The 21,751-nt window shown below is 33.4% G+C and overlaps 1 protein-coding gene across 2 annotated transcripts; it reads right to left on the reverse strand.

The window, feature by feature from the left end:
• Positions 1-1,158: 1,158 nt before the first annotated feature.
• LOC133185992 (Bardet-Biedl syndrome 2 protein homolog) lies at positions 1,159-21,376 on the reverse strand. 2 transcript variants are annotated; one of them, XM_061321278.1, is made up of 22 exons: positions 21,307-21,376; positions 18,148-18,271; positions 17,224-17,442; positions 16,403-16,528; positions 15,062-15,124; positions 14,874-14,951; positions 14,199-14,303; positions 13,362-13,448; positions 12,387-12,464; positions 12,008-12,065; positions 11,705-11,802; positions 11,443-11,604; positions 10,647-10,703; positions 9,398-9,431; positions 9,008-9,071; positions 7,882-7,989; positions 7,649-7,775; positions 7,422-7,550; positions 7,165-7,302; positions 6,659-6,771; positions 6,301-6,449; positions 1,159-2,161 (listed from the first exon to the last, which is right to left on the reverse strand). In XM_061321278.1, exons 2-22 carry the CDS (start codon positions 18,262-18,264, stop codon positions 2,061-2,063), a joined length of 2,211 nt encoding a protein of 736 aa, XP_061177262.1. In that variant the 5' UTR covers positions 18,265-18,271; positions 21,307-21,376; the 3' UTR covers positions 1,159-2,060. The 2 variants fall into 2 exon arrangements, with proteins under 2 accessions (XP_061177262.1, XP_061177268.1); XM_061321284.1 differs by lacking the exon at positions 1,159-2,161 and having other exon boundaries at positions 6,314-6,445; positions 6,655-6,771.
• Between the last annotated feature and the right edge of the window lie 375 nt (positions 21,377-21,751).

Raw genomic sequence — 21,751 nt, forward strand, 5'->3', positions numbered from 1 at the left:
TTGAAGAATTAATTGTTGAACATTTTGAAAATGACACAATTTTCCAAAGCAATGACAAATATCCCGACTGGGATATATTTTTCCCCTGCTTAATTGAGTACATCTAACGTTTGATAAATTAAAGCAATCATTTTGTCTCTTCATTTTAAAAAAAATAAATAATACATACATATACATATATATATATGCTGATCTTCAATTTTTTTGTAGTTGGATATGGAATTTATTTCATGAGTGGGATAGGATTTTTTTTATATTTTCACGATTGCAAAGCACGAGTGAAAATATCCAAAAATTCTGTCTCATGAGTAAAATAAATTACACATCCATTAACAACTGTCTTTTCTTAGCACAGTGTCATTGGCTGTGACGTCATAGTTGAACAGTTGAGACGTCAAAGCTTAACAGTTGTGTTGTAACATGGATTTTAGCAACATATTTGTTAAGAAATTGGCAGTTTTAGTCTCTATCAAGATAGTTTAGTTACTATCTCTATCATATACAGGCCAGAAACCTATTTTTCATGAACATACATATTTCCATGTCTCCATTCATTGTGATATCACTTTGATGCAACAAAAACCATTTCTGTATGCCTTTGCCACGTCAGGAAAAAAAGTTATCAAAAGATATTAGAAATCAACTGCACAGGTCAATGCATTATAAAGTGAAATACAAATGCACCTTCAATGAAATAAAACATACCGGTAAACAAAAAGGACAATGTAAGATATACATGTCACAGCGACCAGCTTAAAGCAATCAGGTGTAATGAATGCAAAGAGTTTATATACCCATGCTAATATAGGAGATGGGAAAATTAATATGGCTCATACCTATTTACGAGTTGTGTTCACCTTTAAGAAAACAAAGTTTGACTGTATCAATAGATATAACACAGAACTGTTTTACAATGTTCATCGCAAAATTTTCCTTGTGTTAATTGGGAAAAATAAAACCATACATAAAGGACTTCAGCACTTTAGTATTTTGTAAATACAGTAAAACTTGTCTAATCCGGATGTTGTGTACAGAAATCTTGCCTAAAGTGATGTAAAATGTAAGCCCCTTTCAGTTAATTCTGTTTAATATATTGTCTATGGAACCAGTGGTGTCCGGATTAGACAAGTTTTACTGTAAATCTGGCAAACTCAGATATTGTCTTCATACTACTTTATTTCAAAATAATGTATGTGTCGTGTTCCAACAAGGTCATAAATTAACATATATACAAGTAAATGTATATGCATGTTGCTTGTTGAAAGCAAAAAATATAGCACAATACAATGCACAATGTAATTAAGGACGGCTTATGTATATCAGTAGATATCAGTAGACAAAGTAAAAACAAAAATGAAACTTACAGTAAAAAATATCACACAAGTAATAAAAAACAATATGTAATGTACATTTTTTTATTGTACATTACCACTAATGATACAAAATTCACTCATGATTTCGTGTAATTTTAGTGATTACATTTGCATCCATTAATGAGATTACTATATCATGAATCAAGTGCCATATGTTAACCACTAATGATACAAGGTCCACTAATGATACAAATTACCTCATTAAAGTATGTGTATATCTTACTTATGATACAAATTTATCATTGATGGATGCAAGGTCATCAACTAAATACTGTATTATATCATTGGTAGACTTTATATACCAGTAATTATTAGTTACACGTCAATGCTTTCATGGGATGGATTAATTTTTCATAATCACCATTGCTTACACAGTTTAATTCACCACATCTCTATTACAGTAAAGTAGAAATACCAAGAGTGAACTAAAAAAAAAAAGATATCCCCACCAAGTGTCATTCATATCCTGTCAGTAGCCTTAACCAAATGTACTTGACACACATAACATGGCAGATAGAGAGAGAGAGAGAGAAAGGAGCAGGGGAGTTTACTTAAACTTCAAAGCAAACTGATGTACAAATAGAATAAATAGCATTGCTCCTGTCCATTATTCAGTGTTAAGTTGCACCAGTCCATTATTCAGTGTTAAGTTGCTCCATTAGTCCATTACTCAGTGTTTATCTGCTTCTACGATGCTCCAGTCTTGATTATTTTAAACAAAGCGCTGACATTGTTGCTCTTGATTGCTGCTCTGCATGCTGAGACCACCTGTGTTTTATATTTGCCCACTGAAAGAACAAAAGATGTTTTTCATTTAATGTATGGGTTGAAGGTTTCACGAGATTAAGAAAATAATAGATGAATTTCACATTTGCAAGAGTTATTTCTCTTTGTCGACATAGCACCCATTTTTCTCTCTATGTCCGTTGTAACTTACAGTACCTATAAAAATATTAAATCTTTAAACATGGTTTGACAATTTCATACCATACCTATATTAGCAAGGTATGGACAACAAAGACAAGAGGCCCAAGGGCCTAGAATCACTCTTCTGAAAATTGTACAACCTATAATCTCATCTGTATTAAGCCTCTTGGTAATCTATATATAAGGATAAAGCCTTGAAATTCCAAAAGTAGGTCAGCATGGCAACAATTGACAAAGTTTGATAATTCCAAGCCAATTAGTATCTGAAATATTTAAATTTAGCCATGAAGCTGCAAAAGTAGGTCACAGTGATCTACTTTTTAGTTGATACACTTTGAGGATTCAAGATGCATCAACTGACAAAGTTTGATAATTCTAAATCAATAAGTATCTGAAATAGCCATCAAATTCCTAAAAGTAGGTTACAGTGACATACTTTTTGGTTGACACACTCCTGGTACCCAAGATGCATCAACTGAAAAAGTTTGATAATTCCAAGCCAATTAGTACCTGAAATATTCAAATTAAGCCATGAAATTGCAAAAGTAGGTCACAGTGACCTACATTTTGGTTGAAACACTCCGAAAACTCAAGATGTATCAACTGACAAAGTTTCATGATTCTAAGCCAATCAGTAAATGAAAAAGCCATCAAATTCCAAAGTAGGTCATGGTGACCTACTTTTTGGTTGACACACTTTTAGGATTCAAGATGCATCAAATGACATAGTTTAATGATTCTAAGCCAACTACTATCTGAAATAGCCATGAAATTGCAGAAGTAGGTCACAGTGACCTACTTTTTGATTGACACACTCCAGGTACCCAAGATGCATCAACTGACAAAGTTTGATAATTACAAGCCAATTAGTACTTGAAATATTCAAATTAAGCCATGAAATTGCAAAAGTAGGTCACAGTGACCTACATTTTGGTTGATACACTCCAAAGATTCAAGATGCTTCAACTGACAAAGTTTGATAATTCCAAGCCAATTAGTATCTGAAATAATTAAATTAAGCCATGAAATTGCAAAAGTAGATCACAGTGACCTACTTTTTGGTCAATTCACTCTGAGGACTCAAGATGCTCCAACTGACAAAGTTTGATGATTCTAAGCCAATTAGTATCTGAAATATTCAAATTAAGCCATGAAATTACAAAAGTTGGTCAAGGTGACCTACTTTTTGGTTGACACATTCAGAGACCTCAAGATGCATCAACTGACTAAGTTTGATGATCCTTTGCTTCAAAGTGTCCAAAATATGCCCCTAAAACAATTCCAAAAGTAGGTCACTGTGACCTACTTTCTGATAAATCTGTTTTAAGGCCCCTAGGTGCATCAACTTACTAGGTTTGATGATTCTAAACCTCTTAGTATCTGAAATAATGACCTTTTATGTCTAGAAAATGATAAGCCATAAAATTCAGAAAGTAGGTCACAGTGACCTACTTTTTGGTTGACACACTTCAAGGTCCTATGATGCATAAACTGACAAGTTTTGATGATCATAGGCTTCAAAGTTATGCATCAAAATTAAATGAAAATGAATACCTGCAAAATTCAAAAAGTAGGTCACCGTGACCTACTTTAGAGTCAACATGATATGAGGTCCGAAGATGCATCAACTAACAAGATTTGATGATCCTAGACCTTATAGTATGCAAAATATAAAAGATTAAACAAAACGTAAATTTTGGTCAACTTTGAAGTGACCTTGAGACCACGCCCTTTGCTCCAGGACGATTTTCCATGTAAATTTTAATCTACAACATATCCTCATCCTTGTATATAAGTTTGCTGATAATCTGCTCAGTGGTTCTTGAGAAGAAGATTTTTAGTAACCACTACTTTTGTTTTTATTTCCCTAATTATCTCCCCTTGTTTAAGGGACACATCCCTAGTTTTAGTATAAATGTAAGCCTTTGGGCCAAAGATACTCTGTGACAAATTTGAAAAATATTGACTAAGGGGTTCTTGAGATATGGCCCATTTTCCAAAAAGTTTACACACACTGCACACCGCACAAATGGCCATAGCATTAGCTCTTTGAGCCTTCAGCTCAGAAGAGCTAAAAACATAATAAAGGTACACATATGGATTTTGTACATCAGATACTGCCCGTACGTTGGTAATGTTATAGAGGGAAAATGGTAACTTACGCCAGTTGACCCTAGATTGACCCCACAAAGGGAAATAACTCTTGTTAATATAAATGTTTATAGGTTACTTTCAAGTTTTTCATAGAGTGGGAAACTTTCTCTCTGTGTTATTTTCACTCAAGTTTAACAAAGTTTGCTACAACTTTCTAGTTCTAAATTGACTAACATTAACATTGTATGTTATTATATCTGTACAAAAGCCCAACAGCCCTGTATTTTAGATTTGCTATCAGTCATATTGAAAGTTAGAGCATGCTAGAAAATTTTGTGAATTGAATGTATCACTTGATTTTGAACTAGGGTAATACTGTAAAGTCCTTTTAAGTATTTGTCCTTTGTTTTGAGTTCATCCATTATGGAAAAGAATAAGGGGATAAAAAAATCTCTCATATGGAAGGTCACCATAGAAAAAGAGATGAGACTTAAATTTTGTAAATTAATCCTGAACTAGTGCCTCTAATTGTGGATTATGGTTGCTTGAAACAGGTTGTTAAATGATAAAATGTGAAATTCTACTCCATTAAGTTCACAAACTGATTCCAAAAAAAACAAGATGTGTTTATGAAACACTGATGCCCCCGTATGGCAACTTATAGCAAAGGTTAAACTTTCTCAAATGCAAACCAATTATGTTGGTACCCAAAGTAAGGTCTTGTCTCGAGGAATATACCTGTGAAATATGAGAGCCCTAGCAGCAACCATTGAATAGATATGGAAAAGGTTAAAGTCAAGGTCAAATATTCAAAATTAATGGTGCCTAAGGAAAGGCCTTCTCACAAGAAATATACTGGTGAAATATGAAAGCTGAAGCACCAATCGTTCAAAAGTTATGACCTATCTTTAAGTTTTTTTCAAAAAGAGGTCAAACTCCAAGGTCAGGGTCAATGGATTATAATTGTTGGTATCCAAAGGAAGGTCTTGTCACAAGGATTACATATATGAATTATGAAAGCCCTAGCACCAACGGTTCAAAAGTTATGGCCAAGGTTAAAAGTTTTTCAAAAGTAGGTCAAACTCCAAGGTCAAGGTCAAAGGGTCAAAGTTGTTGGTATCCAGAGGAAGGTGTTGTCACAAGGATTACATTTGTGAAGTATGAAAGCCTTAGCACCAACTGTTCAAAAGTTATGGCCAAGGTTAAAAATTTTTAAAAGTAGGTCAAACTCCAAGGTCAAAGGGTCAAAGTTGTTGGTATCCATAGGAAGGTCTTGTCACAAGGATTATATTTGTGAAGTATGAAAGCCCTAGCACCAACGGTTTTATAGTTATGGACAAGGTTAAAGTTTTTCAAAAGTAGGTCAAACGTCAAGGTCAAAGGGTCAAAGTTGTTGGTATCCAAAGGAAGGTCTTGTCACAAGGATTACATATGTGAAGTATGAAAGCCTTAGCACCAACGGTTCAAAAGTTATGGCCAAGGTTAAAATTTTTTAAAAGTAGGTCAAACTCCAAGATCAAGGTCAAAGGGTCAAAGTTGTTGGCATCCAAAGAAAGGTCTTATCTTAAGGATTACACATGTAAAGTATGAAAGCCCTCGCACCAATTGTTCAAAAGTTATGGCCAAGGTTAAAGTTGGGTAAAATTTTGCAAAACTGGATCAAACTCCAAGGTCAAGGTCAAATATGGTGGTACCCATAGAAAGGTCTTGTCACAAGAAATACACATGTGAAATACGAAAGCCATAGCTCCAACCAATCAAAAGTTATGGGCAATGTTAAATTTTTTGCGGACAGATAGACAGACAGACGGACGGACAGGGCAAAACTATATACTCCCGAACCTTCGATACGGGGGCATAAAAATTACTCAAGTATACTGCTTGTGTCCCTTAACAATACATGTACCTCTGAGCCTCCCTGCTTTCTGTATCATTTGATTGAGCTGTTTCAGACATGCTAATAATTCCTGATGATTGCCACAGCGTATTTTATAACCACTGATTAAGTCTCTGTTCATGTTGTATAACTCCATGTAGCCTTTTTTCATATTCTTCCTATTAAAAAAATCCATGAATGATGCAAGATATTTATGGCCTTACTCATTCAAATCTATACTATATAGGGAATACAAGGACATTTGGACTAAGTACTTTTTATTTTATAGAAAAAAACATCTTTTTCACATATGTTTAGCATAGCCTTGATTAAGCATACATTGAAATATCTACTCTGGAAGCTGCTATGTTACCTAGAATACACTTACATATCACCCATAAGTCTAGCATCCTCTGCCCTCACAACCATACTTCTTATCAGATTGGAATGGTCAGCCATTTCAGCTGTTAGCTTCTGTCTAACTGCATGAAATTCATCAACCTTTTAAAATAAAATGAAGAAATCAGATTCATATATATGTGTGTCAAGAACAGGCAGTAAGGTAAAAATATTTGGCTGACATGCTTACAATACATGTACAATGTTTAATGTTTCTTGTGACAAAGACTGTCCTTGTCAGCTGCATAATAGCTAGTGGACATCAAGTTTCAGAATTCATTTGGACAAGAACTACAAAGTCTGGTAGAAGGCATATTCCTCGACATACTCATGAACAAAGTCTGTCAGCTAGGTGCCCCAATGGTAAACAAAAATATTTCAGTGAAATTATTTGAAGAAGACTTTGTACTCTGTTATGTGTAAAGACGTTAACATGGTAGTTTGACTATTTAAAGCCTAGTGGAATCTTATTATCTAAAACTTAAAAAGTCATACTTTGACAAGGATTTGCCTTAGTTTTTCCATTTCCTCTGGAAAGTCTGCGGTAACCTGCATATCATCAATGTTCAAAAACTGACACAGAGATTGAATGATATCACCCGCTAAATCCATATCCTCTGTCTTAATTGTCATCTGTAAATTCAATTACAAGTAGCTTTTAATGTACAGTCAAACCTATTAAGCAATCTAGCTTTCAAGGGGATATATATCTAAAAGGTCTCATATGAAAATTGATGCATTAAAGATCTTACCAAACCCTGTGCTTCCATTTTAAGAAACAATGGTCCAGACCCTCTAAGAGACATAAAAGCAACATTAAGAACGCCCTCAGCATCAATATCATCTTGTAAGAGGAAACTCTGGTTAACCCACAACAACACCTGTAATAGAATATCAATATACATGTATGTAAGTGTATCATCCTAAGGCAGTTAGGTGAAGTGTATTTTAATGGTTTTAAATTACAAATTTTCCTTACTCTCTGCATTCTTTCATTGACTTGGAAGGTACAGCTGCTTTTGGGTTCTGGACAGTCTTTTCGACATGGAGCATACATTGAAAACCTTGGTAGTTGCCTGGTCAATTCAAACACATGGAACTGGATGCTGAAAATAATCATACCCACAGTTTAGAAGTCCTAGAGCAGTGAAGGTGATTTTCAAAAACATACATGCATATTTTAATGAATCAGTTAATACTTCTAATCAGTACCTTGATTTATAGCCTATAAAAGCCTTTATATGTAAATCCACTGGAACATCTTTAGGTGGAATGATTGGTACACGGACACAATTAGACAAAGCATTTGGATGAGGATGTCTGTAAAAAAAATATGTATATTACTTTGCTGAATCAAGCACTTTGTAAAAGTACTGGTGTGGGTTTTTTTTTTGCCAGATGGTATGTCAAGGATATATATATGAGTGATTTATCCCAATCATTTTAAATGGGATATAATTACCATATAAGCAGAAATTTTAGCAAGGATTCAATTTTAGTGAGGGTGTTAAGATTGATAAAATTAAATATCACTAACAAATTATTCCACATTAGAGGTTACCATTACCTTTCTATGCATCATAAAATCACTAAAATTACTTCTAAAATTAAACACTGATTTTCAAATACAAATCACTAAATTTGCATCTTGTTAAAAATTCCACTTACATGGTATACAGTTTACGATTATATTTTGGCATTCTTCATCAATTATCTTACAGCACTGAGCACTCAATCACATATGTGCAAAAAATTGCAAAACCATCAATCTCTCCTTATACAGATATAGTATTTCTTTACATAATTTCCTTGACCCCTAGGTCTACAAAGTAATCCTTCATGTAAATTCACTGACCCCTAGGTTCGGGAAGAGTCTCAACAAAAGTTTAAAGATTTATATGTTTTTAATTGTCACACTAAAGTAGACAACAACATTTACACTGCAGATTTAAATAACTGAAATCATGATCTTTGGCTTATTATAGACTACAACAGTGTAGGCAGCTCAAAGCATATTCATTTACCACACAGTTTGGACTCTGATGAGCATTGCTGCTAAAGAATTCTCCTTTTAAATACAATCAAACCTTGTTATCTCAAACTCAATGGGACCGAGATAAAACTTCGACATATCCGAGGACTTGAGATATCAGGGGTAAAATACTTAAAAAATAAGAGGTTGGGACTTCCAAATCACTTCGACATATCCATGGGACTAGTATTCGAGATATCAGTGTTCAAGATAATGAAGTTGAACTGTACTAAACTTGTACAAGAGTAATCTATAATAAATTACATAACTTAAATCACTAATAATTTAATGGAATGAAGCTCTTACACAACATGGCTTTCTCCTTCAAAGATTCCTTCAGCAAATATCAAAGCAGCTCGAACCAAGGTGTCTGTAAATTAAATAAGGTGTCCAATTTAATTGAAATCAATTGTACTAAAATTTTACTGGCTCATTAACCTAAGAGAATATATGCACCTACAAGTGTAGATATACTTCTAAATAATTTTCAACTCTAAAAATATTTGTTTGTTAATGCAGGAATACTGGTTGCAACAATTGCAGAAAAAATTTACAACCCACTTATGCAGGTTATGCGTAAGTGGGTTGTACATTTTTTCTGCAATTGTTGCAACTGTTATTCCTGCATGCATTATCAAAGAAAAGCATTTCATTGTTTAATTTGCTAATACATATACAGAAAATATTCTAGCATACCATTTGTTGTTCCAATAAAAAGCTCCACATGTGGCTAAAATAAAAAAAAACTAAACTAGAAAATCATACAAGATTTAAGAAATGTATTTCTGTCCAGCTAACAGATGTAAAAAAATTCTGAAAATCATTAAAATTCACCTTAATGTAACCTTTGTGACAAAAATTCACCTTAATGTAACCTTTGTGACAAAAACTAAGATGGCTATATTACTTTGAAACAGTCAATGAATTCCAAGAATTAATGAAACACAACATTAATCTTGAGATAATTCTAAAGAAGTTTATTATGCCCCATAATCGAAGATTTGGGAGAATAGAGATTTTAGTCTGTCTGTCTGTTTGTCTGCAAAAACTTTGACCTTAGCCATTAATTTTGAACAGTTGGTGCTAGGGTTTTCGTATTTCACATCTGTATTCCTTGTGACAAGACCTCTGTTTAGGTACCAACATTTTTGACCTCATGACCTTGGAGTTTGACCTACTTTTGTAAAACTTTAACCTTGGCCATAACTATTAAATGTTTGGTGCTAGGAGTTTCATATTCACATAAGTATTCCTTATGACAGGACCTTTCCTTGGGTTTCCAACATTATGTTTACTTTATGACCTTGGAGTTTGGCCTACTTTTGTAAAACTTTTACCTTGGCCATAACTTTCAAATGGTTGGTGCTATGGCTTTCATATTTCACATGTGTATTCCTTTTTGACAATACCTTTTTAAAAGTTACCAACATTTTTTATCTTGTGACCTCAACCTTGGAGCTGACCTACTTTTGTATAACTTTAACCCTGGCCATAATTTCTAAATGGTTGGTGCTAGCTAGGGCTTTCATATTTCACAATTGTATTCCTCTTGACAAGACCTTTCTTAAGGTACCAACATTTTTGACCTCATGACCTTGAACTTGGTAGTTTGACCAACTTCTGAAAAACTTTAACCTTGGCTATGAGCTGCCATATGGGGGCATCAGTGTTTCAGAGATACATCTTGTTTTTAAAGAATTTATACTAACTTGCACATTCATGCAAACTTAATATGTAAAACATGCTTATAGCAAAGTAATAGGGACAAAATATTTTCATTTGATCAGATAATTATAAATAAGTGATTTATAATCCCTGTAAGAATTCATCATAAGCATGTAAATATGTTTTTACTGCACTTCTGTATTTTGGCTAAGTTTACCAATCTTCAAAACCAGTGGTGTTTGTTATACATAAAATCCACAGGCTTAGAAGCCAAACTTACTGGTTTGGTATCATCTCCAGGGTTCACAGTTAAAGTTGTTTGTAACTGGGTAGCTGCCTTTCAAAATAAAAAAGAAAATAAATAACAAAATAAATTAAAATGAGTAAATCATACTAGAAAAATTGCAGAGATTGCTACAATACAAAAACTTAAACAAATTGAATTAGTCCAATTTCATAAAATATTCTATTTAAGCCTACAAAATCTGTGAAGCAATTCAGAATACATGTATTTCAAAGGCAACTATATTTTAGTAGCAATAGCAGAAAAAATCAAATTGGGAATCATTACATTTGTAAAGAATTTTATTACTAGTATATGATTAGATGATCCATAGCTCTCTGAAATCCAGCATTCTTAAAATCATATATTTTTAAAAAAAAAAAAAAAAAAAAAGTTATGTTCATCTGCACAAGACCTTCCAGGGGAACAACATTTGATTTTTTTCTACCTTGTAACAAAGAAAGATTGGGTACTTCAAATTGATTAAATATGTTTATTTTTGTCATCCAATGAAATCCCATGTGTCTCATTGTGTTTGGCTAAAACATCAAAAGATTTATAAATTTATTTTTGTTTTTCTGGTCAATGTGGTAATTTAGCAACACTTAAAGTACAATATTCATTTTTCCCTTCTAGCTTGGTGAATATTATACTCCTTGTTTAACTAAATCATCATACTGATCTGACATAAACTGGATTAATTATATAGAATCTTATTACATCCACTGTATCAGTTTCCCTCATATCCAAAAAGAAACTTAAGGGGGACTAATATTACACTACATGTACATACTGGTATGACCCCCATTTTCTCCTTGTCATACTCCTCCCCCACAGGAAAAGGCCGTTCAGCTGAGAACTTAACCCCCGACTGTAGAGCCCCTTGCATGGCTGCTGCTGCAACTACCCCAGCCTTTTCATTCTGGTCGTAATTTTTCAGCTCCATCAACAAATTCTAAAATAAATTCAATGTTTAGATTATTTCTAGAATTTATATGAGTGCCTCGATCATTTTTGATTTGGATAGTATCCTTAATTTTGAAATTGCACCATACCTGTTTCCTCATTCCTAACTCTCTGACTGTGTCTTGTTCCAGATTTGAATCCATTAAATTACCTCTCATTTCTCTTGGTGCTGGATTGTATCCTTTGACTACAAAAATACTCTGAAGTCTGTATTCGAAGAGTATGGTCATGTAGACTAAGCTGATGATTTTGATAAATAACTACAGACTATATGTATTAATTAAGATTAAATAAATGAAAATGTACAAAGTTTACAATATTTGAAAGGAAATGAAAGCTGAGCAAAAAATTGACATTGGTTGGAGAGTAAAAACAATAGTTAGCTGTCAAACCTTCTCCATCTGTGGACACACACAACAACTGCTGGGATCCATCCAGTCTGTAATCTGCCTACATTGAAAATGTCAAAAATTGGATTTTTAAACAAAAATGAAACACGAATATATGGGCTAATACACTCATTGTTTAAACAAATCATGCTCCTAGTGACAACTGAACTTTAAAATATTTTGCTTAATGTCATTCCCTTCAAATATTTATTTATACACACATTTACATGTATATTGAATATAATCTATGTTTTTAATAAACCTGTTTAAAATGGCATCAAAGGTCAACAGATATATGAATAATTTTATTGTACAAAATATTGTACATATACATGTATTATAAATTATGATAAATAACAGCAGCACTACATTTATCTATTACCTGAACAATGCCTGCAACTGCACTGGTAAAATTATCTTTAAAAATGACTTCTCCTGTTCTATCACTTCTGGCATCAATCTGTTAAATGGAGCATTGATAATCAAAGATTACCTTATCCACTAACGTTATTGTTAACTAATGCAAAGTCTCATACCAAATGGATGTTCCATAAGCTGAATTAAATGCATTAGTAAAATTTATCAAATGACTTAAGTTACACAACTGAAGAATACTTGTGTATCATAGGAAATAAGACGGATATTATCCAACCCTACATTAATATGTTTGATCCAGTAGGACTAATAATTTATCTTATTCAAATACTGTATAAATATAGGAAAAAAATTTATTATCGAGTAATTTCATGAGAGGCACCACCTGTAAAATGAAATTACATGTACATGTACTTGCTTTTATTTTCATATTGCTGAACTTTGCAAATTTATGTTCTCACTAGTTGTCCTTTCATGTCGATATTTAGAACTTGCATAACAGTACTTGATGTCTAATATTCTAGAAACTTTTTGATGGTCTCTTGAACTTCCATTTATTGATATTCACCTAAACTTTGATCTCAGGAAGTGGTTTCAGAATAAAAAAATTTTGAATGAAATAAAAACCTAAAATTTTTCAAATATTTGATTGTCTCCTCTGATAAGATTGAATTCTCTTTACCTACACATGCTTATTGGAATGACTGTTTGAAATTGTTTTCTCTAAAGAAAAACTTGGAAAAGTGGAAAGTAATTAGACATGCAGATGACAGAAAAACTTCAATCAGAAAAACTGGCTTGAGACCTTTGTCTCAGTGATCTGAGGATATACCTAATAATAATAATTATGCATCCCTTTTCCAAGTACTTACACAATTTTGCCAGGGAATTATTTTTAACATGACCATTCCTTTACTTTGTATGAAATCTTTGATATACCATATACCCAGTAGATTTATGTGAAATAATTCATCTTACGTACCTTTCCATTGCTCCAACCCGTGATTAATTCTGGTACACCATCAGAATCAAGGTCAAAACTGTGTATTGTGTATGCTTGATTTTTGGACTGCAAAAACAAAAGGTCTATTGATTACACAGTTCATATAATTTAAATCATATATCATTCATAAAGCACATTTCCCCATATTTCTAGTAAAAGTAGCCATGCCCTTTGATCCTGTGACCTCAAGAGCACTCAAAGTCCAGAGCTATGTTAAGGATCATATAGTGTCTAACCTAGCCAATATGTGCTAGATATCTTGCTCTCTTGAATGAACTGCTCAACTAGCTGCTAGATATCATAGACTTAAGATAGTCACAAATATTTCCATAATAATTAAATTTCAGAACAAAAAGTTAGGTGAAGTCAAGCAAAAATGTATCTGCAAATAAACATTTGATGCCATTTAAAAAAAGAGAAAACACCAGTTTATGTAAACCTGTGATACTAGGCAGTATTACAGAACGCCATCTTTGATTTGGTACATAATGACTATGTATACCGGTTTGCATATTATTCAAGATTGTCCCTCTAATTAGCAGCTAAGTAGCTGCTATGGCCTTGAATGTACCCTTATTCTCATAAGATCTACCAATGATGCAGATGTGAACATCTCTACCCCTCATAAATCATTTCACAGAATTGGGTCCAGAAACCAAAACTGGACAAACAGATGTAAAAACTAATGTAGCCTGGAATGTCTCTTCTCTGTCTTAATGGCATGGGCAATAAAAAAGACAAATACACATAAAACATATTTCTTTCATACTCTTTAAATTTTATTTTACATGATTTCCTACAATTACTTTAACATACCTTTATTCTCCAGTACCTTGATGTACGATCATAAACGCCAACTGTCCCATTAGCCAAAGCATACCCAAAACGAGTGTGATTCATAGGACAAAGGCAAGTAATTGCCTGAAATAAAAATTATAAATCTAATTAAACTTGTAGCAATTATAATACCTGGTACAAGAAATTATCAACTACAAGAACATAATCAGGAGACATGTTACGTGTAATACTGTAAATAACAGTGACAATATTCTTGCAAATTCTAAATTCCATTCATAAGCAACCAACAATTGACAGTACATGTATTCCAAGAAAGACATTACAAAATCTAACACTTCAAGAGTCACGTTTTTGGCAGAAAAATATCAATGTGTTGAAATTCCTCATTTCTGATCTTAATCCTTGTGGGAATGTGTTTGGCATTGTGCAAGAAGAAATTCTCAATTGTCCAGGAACTAGGGCAATTCTCTCTTGAGGAATGGCAACATTTTCCACAGCTAGAACACTTTAACATTTAATTCAAGCCTTGTCCAAATTACTACATGCACATATTATACTTAAAGACATGAAATGATCTTGCCCTATGCAATCCCTGTGTTAAAAAAGCCTTTTTCATCAGTGCAATCTACGAAGATAAAATGAACAAGCAATATATGGGTATTATGGTTATTGTGCATACAAATGTTTAAATACCTCAGTTTCTGTCATTTCTGCCAGTATTTCATCCTCCCTGAAAACTCGAATATCAAAATCCTCTGATCCAACTATCAGCTAAAGGCAATAAAAGAAACTGCAGTTTTAATCAATTAAATTTAATTACTGCAACAAATACTTTATAAAGAACATAAATTTGTAACCAGCATGAATTTGAATATATTCACCTCATTCTGTCCATTTCCAGTAAAGTCCAATAAAGTCAAAGAACATACATTATCACCAGTCACCTGAAAGAAACATAATCATTGGCAGCTAGCACATTGATTCACATAGTACTTACTTTGAAGGAATTTGAAAAGAAACTAATTATTGTGATCTTAAACAAAGTCTACGGGCATGATTTTTACAACATATTCTACGGTTCATAATGGTGCATGCAACTTACTTTTACAAGATTACTTATGCAACTTGCATGCAACTTACTTTTATAAGATTACTTATTTTGATATAAAACACTGGACACCTAATGTGGATTTATCCTTGGGTCATGACTTGCAAAAAAAAAAATTTAACTATATATGAGGATGCTTGTCTAACTGGAAAAATGTGACAGACCAGACCAGGGCCCCTTGAATAAGTAGTCAGATGCTCTACCAACTAAGCTATCTGGCCACCAGTTGAATCCATATGACCACCACATTCCTCCATCCTGAAAGGTCTTGGTCCCAAAGGACACCAACCTAGGTTCTTCCCTGGCAGGTCTTTCACTTCCAGAGCATGGTCATCATGACACTAAGGAGGAAAATGTGACGGACCAGACTAGGATTAAAATGTTGGCCCCCTGAATCACTAGTCAGGTTCTCTGCCAACAGAACTATCTGGCCACCGTGATCGAACCTGCCTGATTGCCACACTTGCTTAGTTTAAAAATTGACAAATTAAGTTTCTGTGTATTATTTTTGAGAAATTTTTAAAGTAAGTCTCAGAAACTTAGTTATGAATCTCTTTGACAAGATTTTTGAATAATCTTGAGTCTTCACTTCCAGGTACTTGAGTATACGTTGACAGAACAATTGTTTTATAAGACAAGGTAGGTCTATTGAAGGGATCTTTATATTTAAAACAGTGGAACTTTGTTATCTTTGATAATTTGAATACCATGACTTAAAAGTCCCAACCCTTTTCTATCTGTATTTTAACATCGATAACCTTGATATCTCATTGGATACTTGAGTTTTTTTTCCGTCCCATCGGGTTCCAGATAACAAGATTTGACTATATGTCTTTATTTTCTCCCTTTAGCAGGGCACAGCCATGCAATCATTTGAACAAATTTGGTCAGGAAGCTTCTCGAAATTGACTTTTTATTGATCAATCTATAAAAGTTGTTGTATGACACTAGAATAGAGAGACAGATGAAGACAATATTCTGATCAAAAAAAGCTCAAATAAGAAAGTTATCTATTAAAAAACAATTTTCTCATTCAGGCTGAGCACACAAGTATGAATCTGTATTTGTGTATATCTTCATAACTTGTCTAATAAGAAAAATATATATATATTACCGTCCAAAAATTTTCATTTCCCTCGAGATCATATCCTTGCAGGGAGCAGTTTCCTCCTATAATTACCATTGGTCCCTGTATCTCACCAAGCTCTCCAATAATCAGGGAATTTGCTCCATCTGGTGTCTACATACACACAATAAATTAAATACAAATAATCGTAATAATTATAAAGAAAAGAAAAGGAAAAACCAGTAGATGAACAATAGTGAAATTAAAGTAATAAAAGGGTATCATTTAATTGTGTGAAATCTGTTCTTGATGTTTTAATGACAGTAAACAATTCTGGCAATGTAACAGTGCCAAAATACCAGTATGGTACTAGGCCTATATAGCAAGTGCTCCCCTTGATTTTTTACTGTAAATGTGGATATTTATGCATGTTACAAATTAGTAGCAAAAATCATATGAGTGGAGGTTCTTTCTGTAATACCATACATACTATTTATTGTCCATACTAAACAAAATACAGTTGAACTTCCTTATCTAGAACATGGATATCTCAAATACCATGGATATGTCAAAGTCATTTGAAAGCCCCAACTACTCTTTCTTTAACCTTGTTATCTCAAATCCTCAGATATCTCAAAGTTTTTTTCCCGGGTCTCATCAAGTTCGAGATTGTGTATTTAGAGTACATTACCACCAAACATAAATTTCCATGTTTACCTCTCCCTAATTTTGTTAAAAGCTAAACAGTACACAAGCACTGGTATATATCAGATGAGGAACAGTCCTATTAACTTTTTATTTTAACCACAACACAGATATATTAGTAACATTATACTCTCCCTACAGTTCATTACAAAGGGATTACTTACATCTTTGTAGAAAAGATCACTGTTGTTATCAATATCGTAGGCCAGAAGGTTCGTTTGTGTCCCCACAGCCAGTATGTCATTGACAGCATTTGGATTAAGCCTTCCAGCACAAATGGATGACACCTGCTGGTTGATACTGAGAAGATTGACATCGCTGTCAGAAGTTGAATCCACCCGACCTCCTCTCTGAGATTTGACATGGGGATTATGAATCAACACCTGAAAAATTGATACATACAGTTGAATTTTGTTATCTTCAATAGCAATATATGGAATACCAGGGATATGTCAAAGTGTGTTGGCAGTTCCAACCACTTTTTCTTTATGTTATTTACCCTCGTTAACTCAAATCCTTGCACATTTTGAAGTTTAATCTTGGTTCTGTCAAGTACAACATAAGGAGGTTTGACTGTACTTAGAGACTTTGCATTGGTTAAAACAAACATCACATATCTAATAATATCAAGAGCAATCAGAAGTTTCATGGGCCATAGCACTCACCTGAGCCACATTTGTCTTACTGAAAATTGGAAACTCTTAATTGTGACTCCAAACTAAGAGTCTTGATTTCAACTATATTCACTTGTGGTAGATTAAAGGAGATCAACTAATTTGAAGTTGTCATTAACATGACCGATACTCTCCGAAGGGACACAGTCAAAGATGCATCTCATTAATAATGGATACCCCTTCAGATAAGCTAGAAAGTGATCTGATCTTAACCTTGTACCCAAAGACATACATATAGATGATGATTCCAGTATCCCCCCCCCCTCCCTTACAACTCCTTTGTTGAACATTTTTCTCTAGAATTATATACACATGTATGATTAAATAAAGACCACATGCAAACTTTTCACAAAATTCTATGATTCTTTTTTTATTTCATTACTCAACTAATACCAATTTGTAAAATCAAATTACCTTTCCTGCTGCTGTAGCACATGTCAAAGCTGTGTGTTTACCATCATATCTACCCACTGTTACCATGTGTGGATTCACACGATGGTTAATTTTCAAGGTGAAAATTGGCACCAGCATCTTCGTCCTAAATATTTAGAAAAAGTTACATGTTATTTTAATGCAGAAAAGAGAATGTGTGATAATGGTTTAGATTTTTGGATACATGGATACATCCAAAATTGCCATTATATCTACAGTTGCCATCATATGTTCCAACTTTTTGAACTGAAATTTTGGGATGAGAATATTGTAACATTTTTGAGAACTCAAAAATGTTAATTCATATAAACATGAGGAGAATATAAAGTCAAGAGTGAAAGTTATGCCCATTCTCCATTGTTTGACTCTAGAGTTGGAACATATTGAAAAATCAAAAATCAATGTGACTTGTGAAAGAGTCTTCATGTATTTAACAATGCAAACCTGGATAATGCATGATATACCTATTTTAATTTGACAAACTGATAGATATTTGAAAATCAATCAGCTGAAAAAAGCTTTTATTCTCAAATTACTGTAAAATGTAGGTGATATGCTGCAGCTAAGGTATAAATAATTTATAGTGAGCCCAGCAAGCTCTTATTGCAATGCCTTATCAAAGAAAAAAATTGGATTGTTGAACATTGATCCAATTGAATTTTTCTCTTCAGCAATATAGGTACCCGCAATCTCCCATAAATTGCATATGTCTGCCCATAATCTGTTCTTTTGATAACCAAACAAAAGCTCACAAATTTAAAAAAAAACCCAGTAAAACAGTAAACAGAAATTGCAGATAAATGGTAGATTAAATGCTCTTTGTTAAAGATTTGAACTTTTTAGATCCTGTTATGAAAATTCAATTAACAACTGTGTCACATCAACAGTGACATCAAAGTCTAGTCTGAGTCCAACTTTAAACCTTCCAAATGTCTCCTGCCAGTTTAAAGAGAGGTGAATCTTAGTTAAATTTCATCATTTATAAAGGAATAATCGTCATTTATCCCAGTGAGAGTTATTTCTCTTACCAGATAAACCTTAAATGGATCTAGTAGTAAATAACAAGTGTGCTCATCCCAAAAGTCGCACTGTCAAACACATTTAACATAACTCTTAGGTGCAAAATTTGGTTAAAGGGTATGGTCTGTTTACTTCACTTACTTTGTGAGCTTAATAGCTCAAGACTTATATTTTGACCAGATTTTATGTGTACTGATAATAAGTGCATGTTCCTGTCGAACTAGGGTGTACCTTCATGTATACCAATTTAAAAGTTTTTCCAACATTCCTTGTCCAGATAAGAGAGATAAATCATCTTAACACTTATGAATATCTATACTGTTTTATGCAGCTTCAGTTTGAAGAAAATGATGCTTGTATTCGTTCAATCTATGAAGAAGTCTGGCTTGCAGAATGCAGCTTTGTGTAATCTATAAAATTTAAATGACCGATAAATTGATTCCACTTAACACAGTAGACACTTGGAGGGGTAATACGGAAATATATGGGGTCCTTGAAAAAATGCATATTGGGCTTGGCATATGCATTTTTTCAAGGACCATATATTTCTGTATTCCCCCTCTAAGTGTCTATACATAATGAATTTATCCTGTCAAAGTTTTTTTTAATAAAGTTCATTTTCTCTGTGTTAAGCAAAACAATAATTGTATATAGTGTGACGTCGTTTGATGCTTACGTGACATTAGTTAGAATAATCTAACTGTGTCTCGGGACAAGCCCTCACCACAGAATACATCCCATATACTTGCAATGTAGCAAATTGGAGCAGATCCGCTCCCAAATGATTTTGAAGTATACAAAAGCAGTTGCACTGAAAATAACTACCAAATTAATCATAACAAACATTTTTGAGATTGTATATGCCTTATAATTTAATTTTGTTTGTATTCTACCCTCTGATTGGTTAATATCCAAAAAGGAACACAAATTATTTCTGTATAACCTGGTTTGGTATGGGGACACACCCCCCTGACAACCAGCTAAATCATCTGTATCCATACAATCCTCTCATTTCCAGTCCTCAGGATTCATGGAAAATTCCAGATTTAATAAATGTACCTTTAACTTAACAATAATTCGATCTTACCACATGTAAACAAACAACAATGCTGCCGCTAGGCCTATGCATAAGTTTTTACCTCCCCTCGCTTCCCATCACTTCCATTACTACGGTTGTATTATTGAGCGGCAAATTTGAACTAATAAAAACAACGAAATTTTACACCCTTAGTTATTTAATGATTTTAAAATTAAATTATAAGGAACGACTCTAATTCTTGGCCAAATTATTCGAGTATAACCTGGTTTGGGTCAGTTTACGCTGTTTTATAATCCACTTCGCAGATTATAAAGCGTAAACTGACCCAAACCAGGTTATACTCGAATAATTTGGCCAAGAATTAGAGTCATTCCTAAATTAACCTAAAAAATAATCCATACAAAAACGAAAATTCAACTCATTTTCTCAATGTTTTTTACTCGCTTCAAATTTACACGCCATGTTGACATTCGAAACTCTCTGGAATGATCATAGTAAATGCACTGAGTTCAAATTATCACCCGTGTTTACTTTGCTACATTGCCAATACACGGAACAAATTCTATCGTTAAACCTGGTCCGTAAGACAATATCATTTTAACAATAGAAAATTCATTCTAATGTGACATCAGTTTTTAGGTTCCTTGTATGCTTGAATAAAACAACATAATGAATATGATCTGGACAGTATGGTGTGTGGAGGGAGTATACTGATTTGACATGTGGTCAGAAGGTCACGTGGAGTGGGCATATTAACAATATAATATTGATAGGCACATAAAATAGTTTTATAAAGTATTCTTCTCGACCAATGAAATTTCAAGATTTTTATCAGAGGCAGGATAAGGACACATTTCCACTCTGTACTTTAACACAGTAGAAGGTCACACTAACACTTATGTATTATAACTTATATATTGTGCCACCAACACAAAAGAATTAGATGTAAGCAGAGGAAATTCAAATTAACAACTTCTTTTCACAAGGGCTATAGCGGGGGAAAAAGCTGGAGGAAATGTACGTAAATTCAATACAAAAAATATTATATAAAATCCTTAACCAGTTAGCAGATGTGTACGTACCTTAAAATCTATACATGAGGAAAAATACCTCTATTGTCGGTGTTCTGACGTCGCTTGGCCTCTGGTGTCCAACCAAAACACTTCACAAGTATTCAGCAGTGAATGTAGGTCGGCAGAAACTTTTTTCTGCAGTAAAAAGAATATTTGCACTAGTTCTAAAAAAATTTTTGGGAAAATAGTTTTCTCGACAATAAAGAAGTATTATCCTCTCCTGAAGGACTTTTAAACATTAAAGAATGAAATGATGTAGGGATGATTTCAAAAGTTATAAATCGCAGCAATGCACACCGCAGACTCAATTTACGAAACAAAACGTCCAGGTGAGTTGTGCCAATTACGAATTTTCTTGTCACAAACAAAAAACAATCTTTTAAAAGTGCTTAATTTGCAAAAGGGTGTGTTTTTCCCCAAAGAATAAAGGTACATTAACCTTTTAAACAAAAAT

The sequence above is a fragment of the Saccostrea echinata genome, unplaced genomic scaffold, assembly GCF_033153115.1.
Source record: "Saccostrea echinata isolate AGI-Se365-2 ecotype Australia unplaced genomic scaffold, CSIRO_AGI_Sech_v1 ptg000001l, whole genome shotgun sequence".
In the NCBI taxonomy this organism is placed as follows: Eukaryota; Metazoa; Mollusca; class Bivalvia; order Ostreida; family Ostreidae; genus Saccostrea; species Saccostrea echinata.